The following is a 16855-nucleotide window of genomic DNA, read 5'->3' as shown; positions in this document are numbered from 1 at the left end:
GGCAACACAAAATCTCCTACTCTTTTATTTCTTTAGTTTTTCATTTTTTTGTTGCTTTTGACATGAAGTCAAGCGTAAGCTTATGGAATGAAAATCTTGAAAGTATCTTTTATTTTTTAAACATTGTATATAAGTAATCCGCAATTAAAGCAAAAAAAAAAAAAAAAATTACATATTGGAACTTAAAAAAATAATAATAATAAAAACTCGGGATAAGATAATAAAACTAAAATGGTCTTTCAGTACATCAAATTTCAACTCTGTTGTTGCAATTCCGAAGGGTTGCAAATAGTCTTGCAGTTTTTTTAATTATACGTTTAACAGTGATAATTCTCGAACTATTAATCGAATCTTAATTTTTTACCATTGTATACCTAGTATATTTTTCTACACATCTTCGCAATTTCAGGTTTTTAAGTCTCATAGGTTTTGCGCAGCAAAAAACAAAATGTAACGTAAAGTAAAAAAAGTGAGAAAAAAAAGCCGTTGAAACTGCATTAACTTTCGAACAAAATAGAATTTCGAAAAAAAAAAAACCTCATGTTCAGTTCACAAGCAAACTTGGCCTTTTCAGTTTCAAAAGTGTCTTATGAGTAGCCCGCATGATATTTTTTACAGCATTCGCATCTAGCAGTTCTCGAACAAATTGTTGAATTTTCTTATCACGTGTCTTTATTAAATAATTAATTTCTTATTACACTATACTTTTTTGTACATTTTTCTACAAACGTTCGGAATTTCAAGTTTTTACGTGTCAAGTTCCTAGTTTTTGCGCAGCAAACAAACTGTGACGAAATTGAACGCTTCAAACAACGACGGTGTTTAAGATTTTTTTTTTTTTTTTAACATAGTGAGAATTTAAATTGCGCAATTTTAAATCGAAAAACGAAATTTTTCTTTAATTACCACAAGTAAACAAATAATCCATATTTATTCTACGTAACACTATATTTGTATAATACAAGTTCATAACTCAATAATATGATAAAGATATGGTGATTTCTATTCTAGAATTTCTAGTAATTCTTCCTGACAAAATAGCTCTACAATTAGCAGTAATATAATTTTTGACATTATAGATTTGCTTGCATATAAATTTTAAAAAAATTTCTTTGTGCAATTTGCGCTAAAAGGACTTTCCATGAATTTAACTAATAAATAAATTTCAAATAAGTAAGTAAAAAAATAAAAAACAAACAAATGCATGCTTTAAATTACCTATCCAAACTTAACATTTAATTTTATTTGCTTAAAAAAGTTCTACGAGTATGATATATTCCACCAGATTTAATAAAACTTACGCAGAACGATAATAAAACTCATTTGACATTTTTTTTTGAGGAATTTTGTTGTCAAACAATATTCAATCAACTTAAGCACACGAAAATATCAAGAAAAAGTAAATCAAACAATTAATTTAAAATCCAAAATGGCGACAAAAAAGGGCTCTTAAGCCTACGAGTTGGATGTTCCTGAAGTATAATTAATACATTTACAAATGCGAACCATTGACATTTAAATATAAAGAAAGGTTATTATAATGGTTTATTTGAATTACCCAATCTGCCTATACTTAGAGGCAGAGAATAACTGTTTCCTGCAATTAATACAATTGGCACGGCCTTTCGACAAAGCAGGATATTCTTGGTATGACCTTTACTGGATTTGTTTAGTCTAAGCTAGTTAACATTATTTTAAATCGGAAATCGCTCTCTTCCTGTGTGATTCGAAAAGTAAATAAGTATTATAGTTCGCGAGACTGGCAATGCTTTTGGAGAATAATCCTTGACCACAAAATCATGTATATTCCAGATGGGAAGAATTATTTCTCACCCCCTACTATCGTACTTTTTTTTATTAGTACTAATCAAGCACAATTCAAAGGTTTAATTAGGGAAAGGTGTGAGCACCTGTTACTTTTTTAATACACTCACTCAAACATTTTAATCAGAATATGTCAATGATATTAAAATTATAACTGTTTTATTTTCGCCTTCAGATGACTTGTCAACGCTGTTTTCTCTTAACTGCATTTCTCATTCGCTAATTAACTCCTTATTTTACTTTTTATGAGAGATATAAAAAAGACAAACTGTCGTTTAGAGGTTAATCATGTAAATAATTAGAAGACGGTAAGTCTGTTACTTTTTTTTTTTTTTTTTTTACGAAAAATAATTTACAAACAAAGAATAATATTTTTTAACACATTTGATTTGAACAAAGCAGACAAATAATTTTAATAATTTCTATATTTGTTCTATAGGCAAATAACTTTTATAACGTCCCATTATTGGTAACATTAATACTATTTTTTCCTAATTTGACGTTTTGACCTTATTTCCGTAAGAAATTAAAACGAAAACTTAACACAATGTTAAAAACTCTTTTTGTCTATAAATTAAAATTTCTTTTTTAAAAAAAAGTACTTATTTTAATAGGTACTCATAACGTTTCATACTTTATTTTAAAATTTATACAAGAATTTTAGTAATGACAATATTATATTTATTTTTTCTAATCTAAAAAACTCAGTCGAATACTTTCCTTAAAAAAAGCATTTTAAAATATTGTGATTTTAAATATTCATCATCTTATTTTCATTCGCTGTAGAAATAAACATAGATTGCTGATATTTATTTAAAAATAAAGTTTCTTTGTTGTAGTAAAAAAAAAGAAGAAAAAAAAAAGTCATTTTTTTTTAAACTTATGAAGAAAAAAAATTATAAAAATGCAGTTTCGATAATAGAGAAAAACGGTTGGCGGCAAGCTATTGTTCTGTTCTACATTAATCATCCACCGCTGACTCTACATTATTTTTGTCTTGGCATACTGAAAATTAACGCCAAATATTCGACTGAATCAACATCATTATTGTGATTACTGTGTTCCCCCTGGCAATTTACACTTTCATCTCGGAGTTTTTTCAGTTTTAGTTCTTTTGATGTTGTCAGAGTACCTGGGAGCATAATGGAAATTAAAATGCTTTTGTTATTCCAGTTTTGTGTACATTACGGTGTTTCGAGCAAGGTGAATAGAGTACAGAACAAATTAAATAATATAAGGAGTTCCTTTATTTGTAAAGAGGAGGATTATTTTTAGCATTGCGGAGTTAGTAATTTGAGTGCAAAAGGATTGAAAATGTTGTTCAGTGTCATGTTATTTAATGTCTTTGTGAGAATTATTTCTCTAGAAATAAAGGTAAAAATTGATTTTTTAAATAGCTTTCGTTAAAGAGATATTAAAAATGGAATATTTGCTTTGAGTAAAATTTTTAATTAAAAGCTAAATATTACTAACAATGATGCAATGTCTTAGATTATTTCTAAGAGATATAAAAAAAAAAAAAAACTACAATGATTTCTTACAAAAAAAACTAAGAAATAAAGAAAAGTAATCTTAAATCTGTCGTAATATTTGGATTTTTTTAAAAAATAAAGTTTTAATCAAGAGTTCCGACTTATGAAGAAAAATACAATTTCCCCAAAAATGCAAGAGATGAAATTAATAAATAAAGAACAATGAATAACTTGTTGACTTGAATGAATAATTTCAATAAACGTAATACATACAATACAATAAACTTGTGTATATTATTGATAAAATAATTATTATATGTATATTATTGATATCATTTTTATTATTATAATATAAGTTTTTGTATTGTAAGTCGCATGAAATTACTTAAGTTTTATGTATTGTAGAAAGAGGACAAATTTTGACTCATACATATTTATGCGCCTGACACTGCTATCCGGGTATGTGAGATATTAATTTAGCAATCCATTTAGCACTTCAGTTCCTTAACAATGTAAACGTTATAAGTGTTTTAAGTGCGAAAGTGCAAGAAAGCAAAAAAAAAAAAAAAAAAAAAAAAAAAATTTTTTTACACGCAAATATTTTATAACTGTGTTACCATTGATTGCTTAAAAGATACAATACCTCACTTGCCTGGATAGAAATGCCAGACGACTAAATATGTACTATTCAAAACTTGCTCTGTTTCTATATAAAACTTAAATAAGTTTTAAATTAGATACATCGACTTAGGGGTGAGTATATACGATTTAGTATAGAAAATTACACAGGAAACATCACCTGCCTAGATAGCAATGAGTATGCTTTGCTCCCAGTTATTCTAAAGTTGAATCAGTTAAAAAAAGATATGTGAAAGGATTTTTTTTTCTCTGCCGTGCTTAAAGGCTTTTTTTCTAGCACATTTCATACTAGTTTAGTTTTGGCGAAGGCAGTTAATAATCTTGAAAGCTGCGCATATTTTCAATTTCTTGCTTCCTTAAGGTCAATTTTATGGTTATGCCAATTGCAAGTCTCATATATTTTACATTTTTTAGGTACTACTTCAGTATATATTTACAGAAATAAAAAACCTGAATAAACCACCCTGAATAACATTTGCTCTAATGATCGGATCCTCACGTTCTAGAACTCAATTTTAATAGTTCGAGGGATGACCTCAAATATGTTACTTTATTAATGCAGACGATATTTTTACGTTGCGAAAACGTTACGTTACGTTACAATTTTAAGTTACGAAATCAGAGCCAAAAACGTAATTTCTCTAAATAAACATGTCTTTTTATTCAATGAATTTGGATTTCTGACCTCCAAATTATAGGGGATACACAATCTGGGAAAAATGTCCCCAATAGTTTGGTGTGGGGACATTTTAGCTTGGATCCCTCAATGTTAATTTTACTTTTTGCGTAAGACACCATATTTTGCGAACTTTTTAAACGAAATGAGGCATTTGTTTACACATGTATAAAAATCGTTTATAAAAAGATAATTCCATATAAAATATAACTTTCAGCAAATATTTCTTTATTATTTTATTTAACAATTGTCAAAATTGTTATGATTTTTAAGAATGTAATTTTATATGGTAATTTTCGAAGGATTCGGATTTTCCTTCTTTATAGGGGCTCATTAAATTAAAAAAAAAAAAAATTCTGATATTCTTTCTTACATAAGCGAAAACAAAATGGAATTTCTTTTATTGAGAGAAGGAACATAAAAAACATTTCAAAAATATTTGTAAATAACCATAAAAAAATATGTATCTTATCTTTTTATAAGAGTTAAAACCTAATGCTTGCTAAATCACTTTGATAAATTTAATGATCTAATATAAAAGGTCTACTTAAGCTTTACATTTCATACTTTTTTGAATAATATTACTTCAAACATTAAAATATGCGAAAAGTATACAGAAACCCACAATGCTATATAATTTAATTTTGTAAGAAAAAGTTTTTTGATAACAATACAGTTTCATTAGAAAATCATTATTTATCAACTAAAAAACTTAAAATAAAGAATTCTTACAATAAAAAAAAAAAGATTCTAAAAATTTCTCATATTAAAATAAATTTATTTTATTTTATTTATTCTTTTTTTTATATTTATTTTATTTTTTCCTTATAGTTTTTAATCAGACGTGACGTATAGTTATATATTATAGACGTATAAAGTTCTTAATCAGATTGTATGCGACCACGGAGTCAAAGGCTGTCGGTTGCACGGTTGCGATATAAAGAGAAAAAAAAATTATTGAGAAATTGTTCTTCAAATGTTGGGCGCTTTCTGTTTCCGAATCATTTACTAATGTTCTGGATCATTTTATTAAGCTCTTCTACCTTTTCTTTAGAGAAATTTTGCTTATTATTTGCAGCTGAAAAAAAAGAACCCTACTCTACCACTGATTCTGATAGAACTAAATGAAAACGTAATAAATAGTAGCCTGAAAATATCCACCCCGCTAGAGGGCGTATTCAAACTTTACGATCGCGAATATGATTGCGCTGGCCAATGAATTACACAAGAATATTTATGATTCATCAGCATATTTTCTTTTCTTAGTTTTTGATCCCAGTTTACACATACGTATGTATATTTCAGCGGTATTCTTCTCTAGTTCCAAGTATCCAATTAATATTCTGATGTACATTTGGATACTAGAAATAGCTATACAATTACTTTATAAGCATCTGTAGGAATATTGATTATTAATTTAAGCATACAAGCGTTATATATCACGTTTTTTAAAATTTAGTTTTTTTTTTTTTTTTTTTTTTAACGCTATACTAATATACTTGCAATTCTTATCGTAGTATAAATAACTATTTTGCTTCACTTTTTTTTTCAGCATTCCTTTTTTATGTTCTTAACATTTCCTCATTTTTGAGCTTTATATCTTCGAAAATTTTATAACTAGTAACCAATAATATTTTAAGCTACGTGTTGCTTTTCAGAAAAAAAAAATTTCTGTTCTTTTTTTTTAATGTTTTTATGAGGTTTTTTGTAGTTGAGAAATAAAAGAATAAAAAATTAACAATAGAAAAAAAAATCTTTAAGTTTCCTACAGATTTTTTTAATGAAAAATGGTCAACATGAGAGAGTATAAAGATAGCAATAAGTCATTCGCCAAACCATGCGGAAACTTAGCAGAACGAAAGTTCGCAGATGAAATATGTTTCGTAATTTAGAGGGCTTTTTTTTTAGTGACCCTAATTATTCCCCAAACTCTAATTCTAAACACGCTACATTTATTTTGTGATAAGGCATCGCCTATAAATAAGAGCAAGGTATTCAATTATATTTTTTTTATAATCTAACTCATGAGTTTAATTTATAGAAAGTATAAAATAGAAAGTTTTTCTCGTACTAAATACAGTAAATTTAAGACCATTGCTACAATAGTTGAATATAAAAACGTGTCGTATTAATTACTGTTGAACTGTAATAAGCTGATGGTTGCACTACCATATGCGCAGATTAAATTTTAAAAAAAAAAAAAAAAGCAGAAAATTTTATGACAAAAATATGTTTAATCAGAAGTCCCTTCAGCACCGTGTTTGCATGTACGTGATCGCGCAATTCAAACGCCTCAACTGAAAGCCTCCACACGGTTTTTTACAGGCTGTCCGATCAGACCATTATAAAAGCAAATCAGCTTACGAAAGAGTCATTTAATAGAAAATCTAGTAAAAATAAGAAAGCGGTAGCAAATATATGTCAAAAAATTTGTTTAATTTATGAATATGATTGGTTTGCCTTATTCACTTGCCAACTACTACAGATTAAATTCTCAAATATATAAGCCAAATTTCTCTCAATTACTTTTAAAATAGATTTTGGGTTCATTCGCACAACTGGTTGTCTTTTAGAAAGTCTGCGCAGACTACTTATAAAAAACTGTGCGAAGGCTTTCTGATGTAGGACGTGATGGTAATTCTCGCTTTACGGCTTACGGTACAATATATAAAACGAACCTTTCTCACTCTAGCGGCTTAAGATCACGTGAACGTGACCTCAATACTGTACTACACGTGCACTCTTGGAGTACGTACTCTTATGAGTGTATAAGTACATTTTCCAAGAGTACATGCACAATCTTGCGTGTATATGTACGTGTACTCTTGGACTTTTATTTAGCTCGGGCCCTTAGAAATACAATGCATCTCACCTGGGCCGGGATAGCCTGGTCGGTAGGGCGCTGGGCCCATATCCAAGAGGTCGTGGGTTCGATCCTCGCCGGCCGAAGACTCCCCGTGTAGTAAATGGTGACTGATGCAAGTTAAATCTGTCGAGTCTCAAAGTCCTCCAGGTTCCCACAACAAATCAATACCTCTGGGGGTACTGATCCAGGAGTTTCCTTGTCTTCTGGATTGGTTCAAAATTACAAGGCTACGGAGTTGAACGTAAGTAGTCGTAAACCCATGAAATTGGGTCGGCTGTTCAACGACGGTTATAAAATAAAATAAAATGCATCTCACCTGGGCCGGGATAGCCTGGTCGGTAGGGCGCTGGGCCCATATCCAAGAGGTCGTGGGTTCGATCCTCGCCGGCTGAAGTCTCCCCGTGTAGTAAATGGTGACTGATGCACGTTAAATCTGTCGAGTCTCAAAGTCCTCCAGGTTCCCACAACAAATCAATACCTCTGGGGGTACTTATCCAGGAGTTTCCTTGTCTTCTGGATTGGTTCAAAATTACAAGGCTACGGAGTTGAACGTAAGTAGTCGTAAACCCATGAAATTGGGTCGGCTGTTCAACGACGGTTATAAAATAAAATAAAATGCATCTCACCCGAAGTCATCATTATCACGTGCCCATTTATAAAAATCTCATTTGAAGTGCTTTTTAATTATGATGTTCTGAATATCTACGACAATTCTCAAATATTGTACTTTTAGCTAATTTTTCAGTTTCAGGAAAAAAAATCCTCTACAGTGATTTGTCTGAAGAGTATGAGGACTAATTCATGAAATAAAAAAAATTCTGAAAGAACAATATTTAAAAAGGTTAAAATCATTAAGATAACCATTAAAAATTTCAGGTGAACTTTAAAAACTGTATCTAAAATTTTTACATCATCCAAGCACAGAATAAGAGGGGTTTAATTTCGTAAAACATGTAAAACGGGTATGTGATTCAAATAATATTTTCAGGAAATACTAGAGCAGTTCTGGAAATTAATTGCATTTAAATAAAACTGAATCAAGTATTTTAAATTTAACCGAATTCATCCAAAAAAGCAGGAATAATCTCTAAAAAAATGATTTGTTTGGAATATCAAAAAATGAAATTTTTTTCATTTGATAGCTGAATTATTTCAATTTTTAAAAAATGTTTTTGTTTTTTTTTTAAAAAAAATTACGTTTCGGACATGTCGATGAACAGAACAAAAATGTATTTGAAATAATTATCAAAAAAATTTACCTTGCAATGAATTTAACATATTATTTAAAATGATCCTAAAAATATCTCCAGTTCGACATGAATTGGACAAATTGTTACAAGTAGTTCATCAAAAATGTATATTGGGGTTTTCTTAGTGCTCTAAACCTAAAACAGTAATTTATTATAAAAAATATGTATTATCCAAAACTTATGTTTATGCATGCATAATGTATGAATATGTATAAAAAGATTTTAATTGGAGGTACGCAGGTGTTATGATGACTATTTATTGAATAGTCAAATATTTGATGAAAATTTATAGTTCAAAAATTGGTAATTGGTGATTTATCAATAAATAAATACTTATTGAAAAGAAAAGTTATTTACTAACAAAGTAATTGATAATTCAACCGAAAAAAAAAAAGTTTGCATCGATGAATCGAAAATAAGGCAAAAAAATATAATTTTTATTTTATTCCAAACATACTACAGTTATGATGCTATTTAGTTGTTAAATACTTAAAGATTCATTAAATATTTATGATAGAAAGACTTATTTATATAAGTCTTTCTTAATCCACAAATGCTTATTAAAAAGGCAAATTATGTACTTCTAAATTTCCGATTTTATAGCTTGATAATAAAACTGAAGGAAAAAAAAAGGAATTTAGCCGATTTTTACATCAAAACTATCAATAGTTTTCAGGAAATATAAACCTGTGCTTAGGAAACATTCTGAATCATTATTAAGAGAAGAATTATTTACATTTCAACTTTTTTTTCATTTATATGTTTAAAAAAAAAATCGCGAACTTTCACTGTAAAGTTAGAAAGAAAAGTAAAGCCGGGGGCTTTTTTTCTAAGCTTTGGTGAAAAATTGTAAACAAATTGAGATTTCTCATAATAAAGTTAAGCAGATTCCTTATCAATCTGTTTCAGTTAATTACAGAAATAAATTTCTGAAATAAAATCAATTCTACTTTTTTTCATAAATTGGTAGTTCTAGTTAATAAGGGGTTTAGGTGATTCCGATTTCATCAAGAAAGTATGAATGTACAGTGTGCAAAAAAATAAATAAATAAAAAAGATAAATACAAAATAAATAAAATAATAAACTTACCATCCCGAATAATTTTTGATCTCATAATCGATTTTGTAGGTTCTAGGATGTAATCTTTATGCTTGGAGGGGTGACCTTAAATCTGCTAACTAATTGGGGCAGATGATATTTTACATTTCAAAATCAGTCACAAAAAACGTAATTTCTCTAAATAAACATACTTTTTTTCCGACGGATTCGGATATCTGACCCCCAAAATATAGGAGATGACCACTATCTGGGAAATAGGGTTCCAATAATTTCGTCAGAGCGGTCTAGAGTTTGGCTCCCTCAACATTAATTTCATATTTAGACATGTCTCGAGAACTTTTGAACTAATTGAAAAACTTTTGCTCAGAATTATAAAATTATCTAAAGATTAATCTAAAGACTCATTTATCTAAAGATAATTTTCTCTTCTACTCAAAAAACAACTTTCAGTAAAATTTTTATTATTTTTTATCATTTTATTTAATAATAGGCAAAAAAATTGAGTATTATTAGGTATACAATTTTTTACATCATTTTAAAGAATGTAATTTTACTTGGCTAAATGCAAAATTCAAGCGAAATGGTCGTATCGTTCATGAGAAATCGAATTTTAAAACGTGTTACATTTAAAACTAAGAGTCTTAATTGAAAACTAATTGAGGCACAGAACGTGAAGATCTAATCATTAAACCAAAAGTTATTCAAAATAGTATGTTTTTTTTGTTTTATTATTAATATTATTATTAACATTTTGTGACTTTCTATAAAATGTGTAAAAATTTTCTCAAGAATCTGAATTTTTTCCTGGAGTTTAATATAAGTACAGACATTATTAAAATACAAATACTTTGTGGAACAATGCAAAGAACTTTTACCATTTAAATGACATTTTACACGCAAGAGTCAAGTAAAAATATTTTTAATTTTAAAAAAAAATTAAAATTTTTATGAAAAAATTTGGCGAAAAGAATACGTAAAATATTTACCAATATTCCTCACTTGAATACAGTATGAACATAGAATGACATTAAGCAACATGCTACACTTAAACCAGTTACCAAGTTTCAACTTAATAGGTTTATTAAAATTCATGTAATTTTGTGTGCGAGGTGAACGAAAAAAAGAACAGATTTGAGAACAAAACTTTGAATTACTTTTAGCAAATTACTTGAGTTAGCAGACGATTCCAATTTCGAAAATGGCCATGTTATTTTCTGTTTTCAGTGAGTGGATTGCAGTATTTTCGTAGTAAATTTGGAAGTTCTTTTTAGTATTGTGTTATACTTGGTGTTAAATTGTACATAATTAAACTGGTCATAACATGTTATTTTTTTATTCAAATAATCAATTCCTTCCTTTAAGAAAAATTCCCTAGATCCCTTAAAACTGTGTAGTACTGGTACTGCTATGCAGATTCACCCGAGAGTTACAAAGAAAAAAAAAAATTATATTTTTTCAAAACAATAAAGATCTGTAGATTCTTAAAAGTTTAATAATAAAAAAACACGGAAAAAAGTAAAGATTAATTAAAAGAGAAGAAAAATTATTAAAATAAAATAGTTTATATATATATATATATATATATATATATATATATATATATATATATATATACTAAAAAGTCGGAAAACAAAAAAATGAAAAGATATCTCTTCATCAGCTCACACGATTATATCTGCAAAAAGGAGTGCTTTCTGATATTGTATCAATGTAGCCAAAGCAAAATATATCAATACAATAATGTGAGGAGCACTCAAAAAAATTGAAACAAAATGGAACACATTAAGTAAAAAATATATCACGCAAAAGACAGGAAATAAAGCGTGCGAACTCATGAAGAATTTTTTTTCTTCATTTTTTTTTGTTTTCTGGCTTTTTAATATATATTTTTTTAAATTTTTAAAAAATGTTCTTTGAAACTATTTTATTTTAATAATTTTTCTTCTTCTCTTTTCATTATTCTTTATTATTTTACATGTTTTCTATATATTTTTGACTTATTTTATGAGTTCTATATACTGTAGGCTTATACACAGTAAATAAAACTAATTCATTTTCTTAATTTTCTTCGTTTTTGTCTTTATTGTGATATTATATATATATATATATATATATATATATATATATATATATATATATATATATATATATATATATATATACATATTTCTTGCATCGTTGGTTTATCGAATTAAGCACCATTTTATGTTAGGTTCTAGAACAAGTTTTATTGACATAACTATAGTACATCAGTTGTATTATTTAAATAGATTATATTTAAGAGAATAAAACTGTTTACTAATAAAATTATCGTTTTGATTTAGTTCTATAAATCACAGTATCAAAAGGTTCCAACTAACTAGTTTTGAGGGAAACAAACAAATCTGATTATTTTTCTTAGATTTAGAGATCCAACAAAAGGGTGTACCATAAAATAGTTTGTCTGATTAAAATTTCGAAACGATATAAATTCTTTTTCACATATTTACCCAAAACATCTTTAGTCAAATCAATGAAAAATATTTAGGTCTCCCGGAATGTATCCAAGGTTTCACCTTTAGGATAAAACTTTAATTTTCAGTGCAAAAATTTAAAACAAATTTTAGTTTCTAAAAAAAAAAGTGCATGAAACATTTCTGGCGACAGTAAATAAATACTCATTAAATATAACATATCTGGAATTCATATGAAAACCTTAAATTTAATTTACAATAAGATATTTTAAATTTTAGTCTAAGTTTTATGCTAGCTTATTGGATTAAATTAAAGTTTCCAAAATGCTACATTGAATATTTTGTTTTGTTATTTTACATTCCAAACTTTATATTTTTAAACTTGAAATTAAAATTATTTTAGATTTATGCTTCAAAAAAATTAAAATTTACTTTTCTGACCCTAAAAAAATTTAAATATTAAGTTTATTCTGGAAGACCTGAATTTTTTTCAACTTAACTATTTATTAAGTACGTGACCACAGGGTCATTTTTTTAAATAAAATTTGAAACTTTTATTTTTGAAAAATAGGATTTAGAAACAGGGTTTTTCGAAAAATAGGATTTTTCTGATATGATAAAATAAGAGTTATTTTTAGGAATAGGTGCACTCTAATGTACAATACAATAAGAAATAAAAAATTTTGTAGAAAGAAACATTCAAAGTAAAGTTGTATTTGTTAATATCGCAATCGTAAAACACCAATATATGTATTAATCGACACGAAACCGGTTGAGTTTCACAAATTCACTAAAATATCATTTAAAAGTTTTTCTTTAAGCTCTTTAATTACTTATTTGACTAATTCAGAAGACAAAATCGACAATACCTCAGTTGCTAGTCTAGGATGATGTTCTAAAACGTTAATCCAATTTGCCGATTTAAATATTCTCGCCACATGAGCTTCGATACGCCGAATAGCGGATGCTTTCAATAGATTCATCGCCACCATATCGGCAACAACGAGTATTTGGCACGCGTTTATCTCACACAAATCCGAAATCAAGAAAGAAGAACAATACTCTTTTAACGAAAGAACTTGGTACCTATCAGCGCACAACAATAACTTCAAGGCGTCTTCATAAGTCTTGAACTCTGTTTCTCCCATGTATAAGAATTTAAGGAACAGCCCGAATGTTTTGGGATCCACGTCTGATATGTCAACAAAACTGGTTTCCTTTTCGGTCATGTTTTGACTGAACATGGCTAAGAAAACGGGAGAGCGAGCGCACAGAACACATTTATGTGCCAAGAATGTTTCATCAAGAACCCTCAATTTAACATCACTCAGAATTTTTTCCAAATACATACGCTGAAAATCCCCTTGCAAAGTGTGAACGGATGATTCTGCAATTATATCGCTCTGTATGTATTTTAGTTCTGCGGGCAAAGTCCCGTTTGAGATATGGCATTCACAGAGCAAAGTAACAAAGCTGTTGGCTTCATATTGTTCCTTTAAAAAATTCTTTGTAATGGTTGAAACAAATTTCCATTCATCTGCTTTTGAAGGAAACCATCCGGCAGACTTTCTAGAGCCTATTTTAGTACCATCGACATCTATGAAAGAGATTTTACACTGCAAAAATTGAGAATCAGAATTTTGTTTGGTTCTTTTAATCAAAACACTGACAGAATCATTTAATACAGAATTAACCTCTAAAGCAACTTGCATCCCTAGAAAACATGGGAATGTCTTACATTGAGGGAAGCTCTCCTCAGCGAATTTCCACTCAAAAGAATACTGATCGCCACCAACTTTTGTTCGAGCAATGCATTCAATATCTTGAGTACCATTAAACTCTTTGCTTAGCATTACCAAGCGGATAGTCATAACATCACCAGAATACTTTTCGTCAGCCACAATTTGCCCATTGATGCATGTATCAGGAATTAAAGTAGCTAGATCTCCTTTTGCAAATTTGTAAATCTTAGGTACGTTGCACGAATAGAGTTTTCGGGATGAGCCAATTAGCTCAACAGTGGTACCTATTTCCAGTTTCTCGCGTCTATCGCAAGATTCGCTTCTTTTCAAAACACAGGAGATGTATCTATTATACGAAGTTCTAGATTTAGAAAATAATACAATCCACTTCGTGCCTTTAAATGGTTCGATCTGGAATTCAGGACTTATTAGCTGCTCTTCGCTTTCGAAAAAGTAGGAAAAAAAGTTTTCAATGCTCCAGGAAAAAATATATTTTCCCGTGTAGACACTCATGTCTGCGAACTTTCAACACAAACCAGTTCCTAAAAAAGCACCATTCTCTCCCGATATCAACAGCTGAAAGTACTTTAGTTTCACAAAGAATTGATAAAATTTGGCGTCAGATTACCGGTCAATGAGGGAGTATTATCTTTACAATGGAAATCAGAAACTGAGCTTTAATCAACTGATTCAGTAGATAATGACGTCAACTAGCAAGCGAAACACAAAAGCAAAATTTTTACAGCTTTGAGTTTGGTTTTCTCGTCTGAAATATTCGTAATATTTAGACTGGAGAGGCTCATTTAAATCATTTCTGTTTTTATATTTCCTATAATATTAAAAAAAATAATTTGTAATCAAATATCTTTAAACTATGATGATATGGACTTATAAACCTGAAATTCTGTTGAATGCACGAGTGTGTAGAAAATATAAAACAATTAAATAAATTTTGTAAACAATATCACTCACTTTTATAAATAACAGCATACCTGAATATCTTTTTATCTAATGATAGGATTCCTTCGTACTAACTTGTAATATTATATTATTTCGAGGAATGGACATGAAATAGGCTGATTAATTGTAGAAAATGAAATTTTAAATTACGAAAGCAGGCGCGAAAACGTATCGTTTCTAAATAAACAGACGTCCCGCAGTGGACTGATCGTTAAGACACGGTTCCCAGTAGAACAACAAAGTCAAGCATCACTGGCTGCGGTCAGTGTGCGGGTGGGTGACCACTTGGATCAGTTTACGAAGCGACCCAGGGAGTGCGGTATCGGTCCTCGTTAAACTGTTCTACCATAAAGTGCTCGACTTCACGCGCAGGTCGTCGGGTGACTGAGCGTGGATGGCATCCCCTCCGCAGAGGATCAAAATTATGATGGCATGTCTTCGGATCATCCTCAGGGATGATTCCTGAACCGTCACCAATAGCCCATTGTGCAGCTTTAGTGTGACGTAAATAAAAAAACTACAACTGAATAAACATACTTTATTGCTTTATTGAAATTGCATACATTTGCTGGCTTGTGTGCTTAATTTAAGCTCATAATTTTTTTTCATGTAGGGGGACAAATAGAACGATTCAGAGAAAGACATCACGAAGAATACTTCCTAAGGTTACGGCGGGATTCGAACCTGCCACCTCCAGTCTTCGCACATCATTTACCGGGAGATACCACTATCCCAGGGAAGCCTCTAAACAGACTTTATATTTGATTCTAAATATTTGGTAGTTAGCCGTAATCTGTTGAATACGATCCCAATAGTTTAATAAGGAAAGCGATCAAAAGTTTGAGCATTACCCTTTTTGCTTAGTAAGTCATATCTCTGAAGTTTTTGATGAGAATCAACCAATTTTCGCTTAATATGAAACTCTTTTATCTTACAGCCCTTTTGATCTATTAAACTTCAAACCTATTCAATCAGTATCTTAAAAATAGCGACCCTATTCGTAAAAAGTATGAGTTGGTTCTAGTGCTTGATAGTGATACTAATGTTTAGATGTTTGTGATACTAATGTTTTATATACAATCAAGCATTAGTATGATATTAACATTTAAAAGTAGTCACACAGTGGGCTGATACTTAAAACACGGTTCCCAGTAGATACACAGAAGTCAAGCATCACTGGCAGTGGTCAGTGGGCGGGTGGGTAACAAATTTTATTAATCTGTGGAGGGACCGAGGGTGTGCGGTATCTGTTCTCGATAAGCTGTTATACCGTAAAGTGCTCGACTTTAAGTCGTTGAGCTACCGTAGCGGTGATGCCATCCAATTCCCAGAGGATCAAAATTGTGATGGCATGTCTTCGGATCATTCTCAGGGATGTTTCTCAAACCGTCGCCAATAGCCCATTGTGCAGCTCTAGTGCGACGTAAATAATGTACCTACCTACATTTCACTTCATCACCAACTTTAAGACAAATTAAGGAACTTATGGCACAAATTATAATTGGAAGTAATTGTAGTAGTACTTCATTTACGTAGTACTAATGCTGCATAATGGGCAATCGGGACGGTCTGGGAAACATCCCGGAGTATGATTCGAAGACATGCCTTCACAGTTTTGATCCTCTGCAGAGGGGATGGCTTCTCCGCTTTAGTAACCCGAAGACTTGTGTGCTAAGTCGATTACTCCTAGCCTCCTGATCAAAGTGGTTACTAATACTCTCAATGACCACTGCCAGTGATGATCGACCAGTCCACTTTTTGACAATAATAGATGGACATGACAAAAAGAGAATAACAGATAAATCCACGGATGTGACGGGAATTGAACTCACTACCCCCAAGTGTCTGGTCGAAAAATACTGTTTTACGGAGCACCTTAGTGTGCATATAGAATTAAGCAGAAATAAGCCACA

General features: G+C 29.9%; 2 protein-coding genes across 4 annotated transcripts in view; both read right to left on the bottom strand.

Moving 5' to 3' along the window:
• The window catches only part of LOC107447180 (protein Wnt-5b-like), a 415322-nt gene that overhangs the window by 315781 nt on the left and 82686 nt on the right, over positions 1 to 16855 (bottom strand). The gene's annotated exons all lie outside the window — the stretch shown is intronic.
• On the bottom strand, positions 12770 to 15145 carry LOC107454752 (speckle-type POZ protein). The gene is made up of 2 exons (XM_016072035.4): positions 14955 to 15145; positions 12770 to 14811 (listed from the first exon to the last, which is right to left on the bottom strand). The coding sequence occupies exon 2, from the start codon at positions 14493 to 14495 to the stop codon at positions 13074 to 13076; it is 1422 nt and encodes a 473-aa protein (XP_015927521.3). The 5' UTR covers positions 14496 to 14811; positions 14955 to 15145; the 3' UTR covers positions 12770 to 13073.

This window comes from Parasteatoda tepidariorum, chromosome 8 (genome assembly GCF_982258835.1).
Source record: "Parasteatoda tepidariorum strain Cologne lab strain chromosome 8, Ptep-v5.0, whole genome shotgun sequence".
NCBI lineage: Eukaryota > Metazoa > Arthropoda > Arachnida > Araneae > Theridiidae > Parasteatoda > Parasteatoda tepidariorum.
Note: the sequence above shows the minus strand (reverse complement) of the source record. Positions and strands in the feature narration are given on the sequence as shown.